The sequence below is a fragment of the Panthera tigris genome, chromosome X, assembly GCF_018350195.1.
Source record: "Panthera tigris isolate Pti1 chromosome X, P.tigris_Pti1_mat1.1, whole genome shotgun sequence".
Taxonomy (NCBI): Eukaryota; Metazoa; Chordata; class Mammalia; order Carnivora; family Felidae; genus Panthera; species Panthera tigris.
Genome location: NC_056677.1, coordinates 127,442,997 through 127,457,891, shown reverse-complemented (window position 1 = coordinate 127,457,891; position 14,895 = coordinate 127,442,997). Strand labels below are relative to the sequence as shown.

General features: G+C 40.0%; 1 protein-coding gene across 1 annotated transcript; it reads right to left on the bottom strand.

Annotated features, from left to right (window-relative positions):
* Positions 1-894: 894 nt before the first annotated feature.
* SPRY3 (sprouty RTK signaling antagonist 3) lies at positions 895-7,985 on the bottom strand. Its single transcript, XM_007091210.3, has 2 exons — positions 7,935-7,985; positions 895-2,440 (listed from the first exon to the last, which is right to left on the bottom strand). Exon 2 carries the CDS (start codon positions 2,335-2,337, stop codon positions 1,471-1,473), a length of 867 nt encoding a protein of 288 aa, XP_007091272.1. The 5' UTR covers positions 2,338-2,440; positions 7,935-7,985; the 3' UTR covers positions 895-1,470.
* Positions 7,986-14,895: the final 6,910 nt, after the last annotated feature.

Here is a 14,895-nt window from a genome sequence, read left to right as displayed (position 1 = left end):
CTACCCACCATGCACTGCATAAAGACCAGTACACTAAGTTGGCATGGTTCCAGAAAATTGAATGGCAATGGCCTTCTGTTACTGTTAATAGAGTCCTACGAGAAAAGTCCCAGGACTCAATGTGGTGTAGGGTAGAGAATATTTAACTAGGAGTCAGAAGGCCTGTATTCCAGTCCCAACTCTGCTATGAACTCAGTGTGTGGCCTTGGGAAAATCCCTTCCTATCCCCAGGCCTCAGTTTTCCCATCTGTAAAATAAGGGCATTGAACTAGATTAACAGTTAAGATTCCTTCCAGCTCTAAAGTTTTATGACTTTTTATGTCCATAATTAAGGCCTGAGCCATGCAGTCTCAGGGCAGTTAGCTTCTAAGAGAGAACAGACCTCTGTAATATCCTTTGCTTTGTTCATTTAGCTATAAAGCACGTCTGCCTTTGGCACTTGGGTCAGACATACAAAGTTATGAGCATCCTGATTTACTATCCTACTCCGCATGCTAGTGGAATCTGTCAGTACTAGAAGTTGATTATTGGGAAAGGGAGTAAAACTCCAACTAGTTAAACCTGGAAATGTAAGATAATTTTGCCTCATATGCTCACAAACAGGTGAGTGTGGTTATGAGCGCACACACACGTGTCAGGATATAGACTATTGCTAGTGATCAGTTCATTACAGTAATCCATTTCCCTTAATAAAATTTAGTAAATAGTATAGCATAGCAAAGTTTGGCGTCAAAGGAAACACCTATGGAAAAACAGCACTTTCGGACATAGTAGAGAAAGAAAGTCAGGTAGAGAGAGACAAAGATAGATCAAACAAGATAGAAATACAGGTAGAGAATGGATTAGTCTGAAAGAGAGGGAGCAAAGGAGTAGAAGGAAGGGAGACAGAAAGAAAAGAGAGGAAAAGTAGAAGGAGAGAGACTGGGAACGAAGGGGGAAGGAGCACAGAACAAGAGGAGACAGGGAGAAAAAGAGACTAAAGAAGAGAAGGGCAGTAAACAAGGGAGAAGGGATCAGATTCCCTGGAATATTGAATGCTGTTCCACATGGACCTGTGAAAACCATCTTAGAAGAAAGTTTCCAAAGGCACTGTGGAAAGTAGAGTGACGCTCAGAGCCTGCATCGAGAGGCACTATATTGGGGAGCCCCTAAACCTCCACGTTGCGGGCTCTGTCAGCCCTCGGTGTCCAAATGTCATGCCTATATATCACCTGAATTTGCCATGACAGCCACAGGGCTAAAACGGCAAGGTGTAAAAAGGTTGAAGAGGAGTGGGATAGATACTGTGAGCAAGAACAAGGCATCCTGCACCAGGATGTTCTTGGCCATTCCCCTGACACTGCAGGAGCAAAACTGGTGAGGCCCTAACTTTGGCTACTTTACTCCTCCTCCCCCTCTTCAAAGATGAGGCCTGCACTTTACTGATGGGGGCTAAGAAAGAGAAAGCTCTGGATCCATTTTGTGGGAAGGTCATACAGACTTCTCCTGGGCCTTGGGGAATGGTGCACTACCAGAAGAGATTTTTCTGCACACAGTGTTGGTGTGCCTCTTACAGCGGCAGCCTGGTCGCCTGAGGCTATCATAGCCCTGCTGGCACAGATGGAGGCATCCACGGGTAGGCAGGTAGCAGCACAGGCAAGGTAGGAAGAGGGAGATGAGGCTCATGGCTGCCCAGCGGACAAAGCAAGAGCTCGGCCCACAGGAGCAGGGCTCATCAGCGCAGTTGTCTTCGTCATCAGTGGAGCAGTGGTAGAAGAGGCCCTTAACACAGCAGAGACAAGTGCCATAATCGAGGAGGCTCTCGGCAGAGCAAAGGCAACGCTGGTTGCACAGCCAGCAGGAGGGGAGAGGACGAGCTGCCGTGCAAAGGACACATTTGCAGCGCCCACACTCCTCGCAGATGAAGAGGTGCTCACTGGGGTGCACTGCAGATGGCTCAGCTTCTCCCTTCAGAGCACCATCAACCTTTGGGTGGACCCCTGCTCCAGGCTGGGTTCGGATGATGGACTGGCCTGAAGGTGAGGGGGTAATGCTGGCCAAGAGCCTTTGATCAGAGGCAGTGGTGCTATGGGACATTGAGCTGGCAATGCTAGATTGGCTCAGATGCTGAGGCAAGGGCTGCAATTGATGGCACTGGCTGAGACTGCGGGGAAGAGCAGTAGGCATGGTAGCCAGGGACCAATCAGATTTGTGGGTTTGCACTATAAGGGAAGGGCTGGAGAGGGCCTGTTTACAGGGGACTGGAGGCCGTTCCACATAATCATTGCTAGCATGAGTAGAGCGCAGCTGTTCAATAGGAAGAATTTGTTGGAAATCATCTGTCACTGCAGCATCCATTTTGCCTTGATTCTTGAGTTCTGAGTGGTTTTGGGTCAGGGTGGCACTTGTGGTGATAAAGAGCCCTTGTTGTTACATGGACGTTAGGGCACATCAGAAAATCCTAGGAGAGAAGAAACACAAACAACACATGAGAACACATCGGCCTGAATACTTTGCAGGGAGCTAAACAAAGCTTGAGCCCTGTCTCCTCTACCACTACCTTCAATTACTTTAGGGTAGTCCTCATGTTACACCTTTATTCTGGAACTTACCTTGCCTACTTCTTTACAGGCAAATCTGGTCAACTTATCCAGGCTATAAAGCATTCTGGGAGCAAAGCTCAGATCATTGATTCCTTTTGTATTGCATCATATGACTAGGGTCACAGGAGCAGCTATCTCATTCAGATGTTTGCTAACACAGAAATCTAGGCCTCGAGCCTCACAATTATAATAAAATGGAACCTAATTTCAAATGCAAAGGCTTCATCCTGAAGCAATGCCAGTGTAAAAGAAAAAGCCTCACAAGTCTTCCAGGAGAAGTTGTGTGAGTGTGTACGTATGAGACATACATACAGGTGAACATATAGGTATCATCAATCAAAATTCTCCCTTCAGTGAAATTTCTGATAAGCATAAATAAACAGATGAGAAAGGAACTGCTTGATTCAATGAATATAGGCAGGCAAGATGTGATAATGGCACTGATATGGCAGAGACACAGAAGGCAAAAATCAGGCTATCTGTAGAACAATAGGAAAAAAAAAACCTTTTATACATGTGGGAGTAACACTTGGGATGAGGGAGCCATAAAAGATGAACCCTGAATTATTTGAATTATCACCTGTATTTGTACCTATTACTACCCTAAGTCGAATCTACATGGATGGGATTTACTAGGCAGAATCTACTTCAACTGCTTTTCCCTATGTTTACCTTACACAGTAAATTGGCTTTCTTAAAGAGCAACAATGTTCTTATATCAGATCTAAACCAAGCTGAATATCTAGAAAGCATATGTGCTTGTGTCTCCATTGTACCACAATCAGGAACTGGTGGCTGGTCATTTTCTGAAGGATCTGATTGAGCCTAGTACTGATAATGGTGACTATGAGGAAAATGTTGTACAAACAGTAGATTGCTGTATTGCAACACCTGGAAGCCTGAACAACCAAAAAGGTGTACACAAGAGAACCTAAACACAAATCCCAGAGTCATCCTGGAGGCATTAGGACCTAGGAAACACTAGCATGAATAAAGCATACATTTGAAATCCATCATATTTCAGGCCTCCTCAAAATAGATCAATTACGCACACTACTGTATAGAATGCAAAGCTTGAATGAGTAATAGAAATGAACAAGTGAAAGAGGATAGTGCTTGATTAGATTTCCATAAGCAAGCAAACACGGCACTGAAATGTGTCCAAAGCTCAATAACAGGAGAAATATGGATGCCAAAGGCCTCAGTGGCTAATAATATGACCAGACTCATTGCCTTTTGAGGCTATATCCCCATGCAAACCTGTTTAGTTGAATTTACATCTGTTCATTTTTTGAAAAGAAGATTTAATTTGGTTAAAAATAACTTTCTGGCACATCACATAGAAGAACCAGTCTGACTATAATTTCGTTTTTTAGTTAGTTGTTTTTGTGTTATTTAATGCAGCACAAGAGAATGCAGATAAACACTGTGGACATTCTAAGGCTCAAATATCTATAAAACTTTTGTCAAATCACTTGCTTTTTTGGGCAATTTCAGTGTCTATATAATTATAGGGGTAAACTAGGTGATTTTGAAGGACTGAACCCTATTATGGTCTATCATTCTGTAACTACACAGTTTGTCAAAAAAAAAAAAAAACTACCTTCGTCTATACCTTCGCCTATTATTCTGTAACTACAAAGTTTGGCAAAAAAAAAAAAAAAAATCTTCGTCTATACCTTCCACATCTTCAATCCTTGAGGGTAAACTAAGCAACATGCCCTTGTTCATTTGGGCACTCAAAAGCAAAATTTATGTCTCTTTTATTTACTTGGACTCACAGCCCCCTGAAGTGTCCAACGTCTACCTTTGCTGTACTTTGTGAAGACTAATAATCTTAGTTTTGGAAAGGAAAAAGTAGTTTTCATTGGAACACCTAAATAAACAAAGAAACATTGTTCAGCTGACTTGAAGGATCTGTGGATTTAGAAGCTTTGAATCAAGAGAATTATTTTTGGCAAATTTATAAGAAATAGATTTATTCCCCATTGATCAGATAAAGAATGCGTGGGGCTCTTTGTGTCTGTTATAAGAACAGTAACAAATACAGTGGATGCATTTTAGACTCATTGATTTCCCAAAGGAAACTAGATTCAAATCATATTGGAAATTTAAAAATCAACAACTTGAAGGAAGATATACAAGGCCTCAAAGTTACAAGAGATAATCATACGGGATTCCAAGGGTATCAGTAAGTATCTCAGGGACATGCCCAGAAGGTTCAAAAGCTAAGCTTGGAGGAATCTAGGTCATAATTGAAATGACTCAGAACCATGTTCAAAGGGGATCCTGTCTTCGCAGCAGAAGAGTATATATGGTGCTTAAGTTGAGAAGGTGTATCTAGACATTGATTAGATTTCTGTAAGACTGAGAAGTTGAGATGCTTGATTGGATGATTAAAGGAAGCTCTGGGCATTGGTCTGGGATGATGAGGTACTAGTGTCTTGTTTACAAGGGAACTAACAGGATGAACTCGGATGGTTTCTTCCTGCCCTGAAAAATCTTTTATTAGAATGGACTGTGGAAAATCTGCAATACACAGGACAGGAGCACCTGGGTAGAATTAGTGTGTTGAGAAGGATAAAACAAGATTGAATAATAGTAAATTGTTTGCAAATCTGACTAACAGGATGAACTGAAATAGATACTGTAGGGGAAGGTAAAAGGGGAAAAAAGTTAAGAAACAAATAAGCAAGAGACTGCTACAGCAGATAGATTAGATGAAAAACTACTACTGCTTGCATGTTTATGATTCAGAAATCTACCCATTAAAGGGCCATTCATTGTGAGCGAAAACAGTTAAGAAACTGTGCTGTTGGTCAGTTCTATATTCTATTAAATGAGGGAATATGCATATCAAATATTATTAAATAGGAGCCAAGGTGATTACAAGTCTTGGCTGCACATTGGTGGGATCTAGTGATTTCTGTCACGTAGTGCCTCTGCAGTAATGAATGATGCATTGTAAACCCACTCCCATCTCAGTCACTCTGGCCAGGTGCTCATAGCTTTCTCAACAGTTTTTCTGTAGCCCTGAAATTTTCTATGTTCAACCTAAACAGAAATTTCTTTTCTTATGCCAACTTAGGGACTAGAGAGCTAAATCTATTCAAGAAATGCTGTTTGTTAATGAAAGAAAAATATATTTACTTCCTGGAACCTAAAATCTGCCATGTTGAGACCAAAGTTGAAAACTTCCCTATCTAAAGCCCTACTATGCTAATACCTTAAGACAGCCCTGATTTCTCTGGTAAATCCTTCCTGATACAATATGACTCAACCTCAATTTCAAAGAAGAGGAGGGGAAAGAAGGAGAGCCTGGCTCCTGTTTTCTCCCACTCCCATGGGTTCAATGCTGTTTTGTACCTTACTGTGTAACAGCTCTGGGGTGTGTTACTTTTTTCTGTGCTCTGCTGTTATATACACTCGTTCTCAGAATAACTGAAAGCAAACATAGGGGGAATTTCTGCTATGGCTTTATATGTTTTCTTAGTTCTACTGTTCCAAAGTCTGCTCTCCAAAAATCCCTCTCTGTGCAAAGGCATTTGCATCTCTATCAAAGCACTCCCCCCTTACAAATACCAAGTTGTATATAGTTTACATTACTAACCTCTCAGCCACTGACTGGGCCTCCCTCCTACCACATACATCTTGCTGGAGCTGCCAGGTTCTCACCACATTTAACTCTTAACTTGTCATTTTGCTACCCTGGTCCTATTCATTACTTTAATAGTTTCATTAAGACTCATGGCAGTTTATTTCAAACTGGAGAGTCTTGTAGTTTTAAGACCTTGCATTTTTAAAGATATACATGTTTTAGTGATGAGCAGTAAAGGGAAAAACTGTAATAACAAATGAATTCACCTAATTCTAATCCTGGGGAAAATGCTAGTTGTTCACTTAAGAAGTAGGAATCTTTCTTTAAACCTCAAATCCTTGTATAAGATACAAGAAATTTAAGTTGTAGTCCTAACTCTAGCTCTACTTTGTTTTGTGACTGTGGGCAACTGACTTCCATCCCAAGCCTCAGTTTTTCTATCTGCAAAATGAGGGGCACAAAAGGAGGGCTTTTAAAGCCCCTGCTTATTTTGATACTCTACATTTTTTATGCCGAGTTTGTTGTTTGCATTTCTCTGTCTCAAAATGTCTTTCATGAAGAATTAGTCTCCTTCCTTTATGTTTTTTAATTCCTCACTACCCAACTCCTCAACTCTGAATAAAAACCCTCCAAATCCAAGTCACTCAGACCACCATCTAGATTGTTTCACAGCTAGAGAGACTTAACAGAACACAAAGAAAGCAAAATGCATAGAATAAAGTCTCAGTAAATGTTTATTTAGAGGTACAGGGAGCAAGACTAATACTTCCTTGTGGATAAAATGCTAGCCTGTGCCTTATTGGTATGTATGTATGCAGCTGACTTGTTGGGAACATGATTTAACACCTGGTATATCCAAATTCATGTAATAGCACATTATGTTACAATGAGGTTTTAATGTACCCAGAAAAGCAACAATAGTTTGCATTTCAAAATAGATTTTCTGTTTAAGAGTTCAAGGTCTGTTTTCTGTTCATCTAACTTGGTTTGCAGCATGCAGAGGTGAATGATAATTATAATTAGCTACAGGAATGGAAGGGAGTATAAACCACTTGTACTAGGTCCTATCAAATGCCTATTGGCTAACTGGACATGCTCACAGGTTCTCACTTTTGACAAAATTTCCGTGTGCCACACAGAGACATGTGCACACACACGCAGGAATGGATCCAGAGATTTCTAAATCATTGCTCTGACTCAATGTAAGTAGGGGGTTATGCCGTGTCAGCTTGCGCCATTTCTACCCAGGGCAAGGTGATGTGATGAAATCTGAACGATGCACAGCCCAGACTTGTGAGCCAATAGCAGACTAGCCCCACGCTGACAGGATGCCCGCTGGGCAGCCAGACTGGCCTCAGCACGGGCTCTCCCTACGTCCTCAGCTTGGGTGGTTAGGCTGCGCTATAAGGGGCTTAGGCAAGCACCAAAATGCATTTAAAGGTCAACAGGCTAGAAATTAAATTGACATTTGGATACAAAAGGGTTATTTTGAAGTTCCATTTTGATTTATAAATTTCCAATACGGATAGTTTTGTGCAAAAGCTGATTCATTTAAATCTCATTTAAATGGTTTTCATTTTATTTTACCCACGCGTTTGCTCTTGTACGCGTGCACACGCGCGCGCGCGCACACACGCACACTCACACACACACACACACACACACACACACACACGATGGCTGGAATGAATGGCAATCTGTGCATTGCATAGAAAGAATTCTAGGGTCTTTAAGAGCTAATCTCTACGGCTTACCTTGAGGAAAAGGTTTATCCATGCTGAGAAAAGCAGAAGAACTAATGCCCCATTTGGCTCAAAAGACCTCTTCTTCTCCTGAGTCTTTAGGTTTCTCCACCTCTCTTCGGAAAGTCTGAATGAAAACTCCACTGGCAGTGGAGCCAGAAACAGAGATAGTTCTGTGTCGGTCTTTCTGACACAGCAGAGAAAACGGAAAGAAGGAAAAAAAAAAAAAAAAAACGATGGTGCGGGGGGTGGGGGTGGGGGTGGGGAGGAGAGTCAGACCTGTAGTGGCAGATACTTTGTATAGATTTTACATGCAGATCTAAATCTTGATGCACGTATTCCCCAAAGAAAGCTCAGCAGGGTAAGTTGTTCATCTCCTCCTCCTCTTTCTCCTCCTCCTTCTTCTATTTCTCCTCCCCCTCCTCCTCCGCCTCTTTCTCCTCCCCTTCTCCTCCTCCTCCTCTTTCTTTTCCCCCTCCTCCTTCAGCGTTTTCCTTCCACTCCTCTTCCCTCCCCCTTCCCTCCTCCCCTTCTTCCTTCTTTACCTCCTCCCCCTCTTTCTCTTCTGCCTCCGCCTCCGCCTCCGCCTCTGTCTCCTCCAATCTGACGGATGAACCAAAGCAGCAGAAACTGCAGTTGTAGACGCAGGGTATCTCAACAGAGCAATAGATACCGCTAGTGTGTGATTATTTATATAGCTCAGGGTGTGTTGGTATATAATCTGCAGAGACGGGGGTGGGGGAGGGGGATGAGATTGCAGTGTGTTCGGCTCAGCTAGCTGGCTGTTTTGTGAATGTAGATGATTTCTGAAGGTCTTGTGAATGGATTATAGGGGAGGATGGGAGGGAAGGGATTTATTGCTCCTTGGTATAATTTCTTTCTCTCCCTCTCTCTGTGTCGTTTGCTTTCCCGGAGCTGTAGCTCTTAATGCTTAGCTAAGTGGCGTCATCCAGTTGAAATTGAATCGACCCATTAGAACTCCCCATAGGAATCTCTGTATCCGGTCCCTGGGTAATGATTGAAACAAAATTTAAAGGGGAATGGGGGTGGGGTGGAAAGTAGCAATTTTAAGGAGACCTAATTTAAATATCTCTGCCGATCACAGTCCTACCAAAACCACTCAGCCCTTGCTGAGTGATTGCCGCTTCAGTCAGAAAGACAGAGCTTCTCCTTTGTTTCAGGGTTTCTCCCACCTCTTACCCGCATTCATTTCTACTTTTTCAGTACTAATAATAATTATCCATCCATCATTTATTGGGAAACCATTACCCAACTTACTTTCCCTTTCTGCCTTTAGTATGCCATATAATCAACAAATATTTTTTGAGTGCCTTCTTTTGTGCTAGGTATTGTGGATTCAGTAAGGAAGACAGAATCCCTGCCTTCATGCAGCCTTCTTGGGACAGTCCTTCTTCTGAAAATAAAGCAGCTTTGGACATTTTCTCTTAAAGTGAAGATCAAAGTTTTCTGTAAATTATCCTCAGTTCAGTATTTAATGCAACAGGAATAAGTCTTCCTTTTGGGCATCCAGACAGAAGCACTTGGATGAAAACAAGCTGGAGTTTAAAATAAAAAAGATCTGATTTCAAGTCCTGCTTCAATGGACAAGTAGCAGGAGCTTGATCATCAACATTCTTAGCATGCTTTGGTTACCCCATCTGTAAAATTGAGATGGTAAATGGTGACAGTTCACAGTAAAACAAACCTTTGAGTCAGGAAACTCAGTTTCTTAATCTTACTCTAACTCCTTGTGTGACCTTTGCAATTTACTTTCCTTCTAGTGCCTCAATTTCTACATTTACATGAGGGGATCTGATTAGGTAATTACTAAGGTCTCTTCTAGCTCTGACATTCTATTATGTACACCCTCGCAGGACTTTTAAGGAAATAAAAGAAAGCATGGGATTAAAAACATACATGGTTGTGTGGGTCTGCATGCACATATGTGTATGTGTGTGTCAAAGGTGTTCCAACTCTCTTGTTGATGTGTGTGTGTATATATATATATATATATATATATATATATATAGTGTATACACACACATATGTGTAATTTCTAAGCAAATCCAGATCTCTTCCTAATCAGAATTTCTAGAGTCAAGAGATTTGCCTATGTAAATTCTTCTCTTTTGTGGCTCAAAGTTATTTAACTTTTTTTTAACATTTATTTATTTTTTGAGAGAGAGAGGGAGACAGAGTGCAAGCAAGGGAGGGGCAGAGAGACGGAGACACAGAATATGAAGCAATCTCCAGATTCCACAAACCCTACAGGGAGCTTGAACTCATGGGCCTCGAGATCATGACCTGAGCTGAAGTTGGGCGCTCAACCGACTGAGCCACCCAGGCGCCCTGCTTCTTTACTCTTTTTTTTTTTAATGTTTATTTTTGACACAGAGAGAGACAGAGCATGAGTGGGGGAGGGGTAGAGAGAGAGGGAGACACAGAATCTGAAACAGGCTCCAGGCTCCTAGCTGTCAGCACAGAGCCGAGGCGGGGCTTGAACTCACAGACAGCGAGTTCATGACCTGAGCTGAAGTCAGATGCTCAACCAACTGAGCCACCCAGGCGCCCCTCTGCTTCTTTACTCTTAATATGGACTTGAACTTATCTATATCATGAAAACCATTAAAGCTAATCTGTACTTTCATGTGCAGAAGAGGACAGATTTACTAATATATTCATTCACCCATTTTTTTTCGGGAGATATTTATTGCACATCAACTATGTGCCAACTATTATACTAACTAGATTCAGGTCAAACAAATCGGGGTTCAAATTTTTGCTCCTAAATTTATGAGCTATCTGACTTTGTGCATCTCAATTCACCTCTCTGATCCTGTGTCTTCATCTATAAAATGGAGGTAACTGTAGTCCCTACATCAAAGGAAAGTGCTATTTCCTATAGATTGAATAAGGTCTTGCATATGAAAGGTTTATTATGTGTCTGGCATATAGTAAGTGCTCAATGAACAGTAAATATGAATATTAAGAAAATTAAGAAGTTGTCCTCACCTTAACGTAGCCCATAGGAGGGGCAGGAGATAATTTCAGTTTGAAATCCTTTTATTTTTTAAGGTCCAGCTTTAAATTTGAATGGTTGTATGCCAAATATATCTTTCTTAAATGTGGCTAATTCTCATACTTTATTCCTGTGTTCAAAAACTTATTTCTAATTCCTAGAGCATTAAGTTTAAATTACTCTGCCTGTCAATCAAGTTATTCTCCAACTCTATACATTCCACTTCTCAACAGATCTTTTAACATAAGACAAGTTGAATGTTTCACTCTTCTAAGGAACCAATGCACATGGCTACCAATCCATCTTTTCATATTACCCTTCACATGAGTTATATATATTTATTAATTTTCTGCCTTCAAGTCCCAATTCCTCTGTGAATCCTTCCCTGACTATTAAGGCTCATTTCTGCTCTAAAGCTCTATGGTAGTTTTTACTAATACCCTAATTTATTTCTACATTTGAAACTCCTACGACACTTTTATCTATGCCCTGTCCTCGTTATTCAGCAGACTTTGTTAGATGTTTTACTTTCTTTCAAAATATTTTTGACTTAATTGTCATATCAGAAATGATTTGAACAACCAGTTGCTATAAGTATGGAAAGGTGTGTTTAATTCATGATAAAACCACAACTTAGAGATTTTTAAATCATAGTAGTAACGAAGATGTTTGGAAGGCAGAGTGATTTTTCTGTTGTCCTTCAAGGTTACTTATTTATTTTTTGAAATTACTGGCTTTTAGAAGTAGGTGGATTGATCAGTGGTAAGACAGTATTTCCAACTTCCAGTGGAATTGAATTAATGTCAACAAGGTATCCATAAAGACAAAAGAGCCATTGGACTGAGAGGCAGGAGACCTATGTTTGCTTCTAGGCCAACACTGTCTCTAACTAGCTGCATGATCTTAGATAACTCAATGAATTTGTCTAAATGTTTCCTGAAAAGCACACCATTAGCTAAAGAGCTAAGAAAACATGTTTCCTGAAATACACTGAATATAACAAGTTTGTAAAATAAGTTGTTAGATATCACATAAGGAATTTTGTAATGTCTCAGTATCAATTTCTGTATATAATGGTACTATCCCAATATCTTACCAAAAATCATGAAATTGCAGGGACACCTGGGAGGCTCAGTTAAGCATCCAACTCTTTTTTTAAAGCATTTATTTATTTATTTATTTATTTGAGAGAGAGAGAGAGAGAGAGAGAGAGAGAAAATGAGTGCGGGAGTGGCAGAGAGAAAGGGAGACAGAGGATCCAAAGCAAGCTCTGTGCTAACAGCAGACAGCTGGAGGATGCAGGGCTGTGAGATCATGACCTGAGCCAAAGTCAGACACTTAACTGACTGAGCCACCCAGGTGCCCCAGCATCTAGCTCTTGATCTCTTGATTTCAGCTCAGGTCATGCTCTCATGGTTCATGAAATCAAGCCCTGTGCTTGGGATTCTCTCTCTCTCTCTCTCTCAAAATAAATAAACTTTTTGAAAAATCATGAAACTACAAATAATCTTTCAGAAACATAACATTTTAAAACACAGATAAAAAATATTTATGTAGATTGCCAAGAGTCAAATATTTGTTTAATAGGCATTAATTGAGTGACTAGTGTGCTAGGCCCTAGGGATACAGCAGTGAAGACAAATAAGATAAATGTTATATCTACCCTCGAAGAGATCACTGTCTAGAATTGGAGACAGATAATTATAATAAAAGGTGATAAAGAAAAGGACACCTAAACTGGTCTTTTGGTGGACAAGGGAGTATACAATGACATGGACTATTCAGGGCTATCAAGTATTTTGGAATAGTCAGAGCAAAAATCCTTGAAGGCATTTGCAGATGAAAGGGTTCTGTGGTGTTGTGATTAAGAGTGTAAACTCTGGAATGAGTCAACCTGAGTCAAATTCCAGATCAGCCACTTGCCAGCTATGTATCTTTGGCCAAGTTACTTAATCTCTTTGGGCCTTGGTTTCTCATTTGTAAAATCAGTGCAATTTACAAATATACCTCATAGGGTTGTTTTGAGAATTAAATGGGTTAAAACATTTTAAATACTTAGAACAGTATCTGGCACAGAACGAACCTCTCTCCCCACCCACTTGAATGTCAACTCCATGAGAGAAGGAAATTTAGCTGTTGAATCATCAGCACTTAGTGAGTGGCCCATAGAAGGCACTGTTGAATGAATGATCATTAACATAATTATTGTTTTTATGGGTATCATCCTAAGGGGTGAGAAGGTTGACTAATCTCAGTTGTTTTCATTGTTGCCTTAATATAGACCCACAGTATAAAGATATAGTGATAAATTGACATATAAATAAATTAATTAATTTTATATTAACATACAAATTATATTATGTATACTATTAATTAATATATAATTAATCAATGAATCCCTGGTATCAAGGGGCTCGTAATTTAGTAGGAAAGATAGCAAACAGGCAAATGTAATGAAGGATAAATGCTATGGAAGGGAGCAAAGAAGAAATACACCTAATCCAATACTGAAGGAGTTATAGAATTCTTCCTAGAAAAGGTGATATTTAAATATAAATTTGAAGGATAAGGACATTAGAGCCAAAGAGAACAGCATGTGCAGAAGCCAAGAGGTAAGAGAGGGGATGACAGAATGAACTGCAAAAAGAACCACCACTGAATCTCCCAAACTCAACAAAATGCCTGGCACAGAGTAGGTGCACAGAAAATATTTGATAAATAAAAGAATGAATAAAAACAATTACAAGCAGAGATAACAGAACTAATCGAGATACAAAGATGTGAAAACAATGTTTTGTAAACCATTCTAAGAGGGTCCCCTATATTCATGGCTTGAACAAGGTAGGAGCAGAAATTTTCTCAAGAAGGCATCACCCACATGTTTTATTCATATTCCTAGAATGTACTGAGCTTATTTAGATTTCTCATTTAGGTTTTACTAAACTGTAGAAAGTGGAAATAGATTATACATTAAAAAACCAATTTTGTATGATAGTCCAATATACTGTCTAAAATAATCATTATCAGGGGAGCTTAGGTGTCTCAGTTGGTTGAATGTCTGACTCTTGATTTTGGCTCAGGTCATGATACCAGGATCATGGGATCAAGCCCTGTGTCAGGCTCTGCACTGAGTATGGTGCCTGCTTGGGATTCTCTCTCTCTCTCTCTCTCTCTCTCTCTCTCTCTCCCTCCCTCTGCCCCTCTCCCCCACTCTCACACTCTCTTTATAAAAATAATAATAATAAAATAATAGTTATCATAATCTTCATCCATAAATCCAATAAAATAGCACTTGTAATTATAACCCATACTTTCTTATTTTGTCTATATAAAACACGTATTCTACACAAATTCTGAAAGTTTTTCCTCATTCTGCTTTTCCCAGAATGCAACTAAATCCATTTGAGAGCCTGCAAGTTTCTATATTGGCTAGTTTTATCCATACTCTCCTGAAGTCAAGAAGAACTCTTTAGAAATGGAAAGCTGACTTATGATCATCCTGATTCAGCAGTGATGATGCCAGAAGAAGTAAACAATGCCAAGGAAATACAGATTCTTAACCAAAAAACCTATAGGGATGGTGATACTTATTTTTACCCACAGAAACTGACAAACAAGTATAAGAGAAATATCACCAACAATGAGAGAATGGTGTAGAAAAGTCAGAGAGAGAGAAAAATAATGTGGGAAGGTAAGGAGGGGTAGGAGGTAGAGACAAAGTGGCTCTGTGGAAAGAAAGTAAGACTGAGTAAGGAAATGTGAAATTTAGTATCTTAATCTTCTGTGTAGCTTTGGCAGATCATTTTTCATCTTTGGGCTCTATTTTTCTCATCTGTAACATAGTAAGTTTCAATGTAATTCAATAAGACAAACATATACTGAGCACATCCTTAATGTCAAGGAATATACTTGATGTGAAAGATACAGAGATAAATGTGTCATAATATGCCATGT

Excerpts from the sequence above, each read along its gene's own strand:
- SPRY3 (XM_007091210.3), bottom strand. The coding sequence starts at position 2,337 with ATGGATGCTGCAGTGACAGATGATTTCCAACAAATTCTTCCTATTGAA.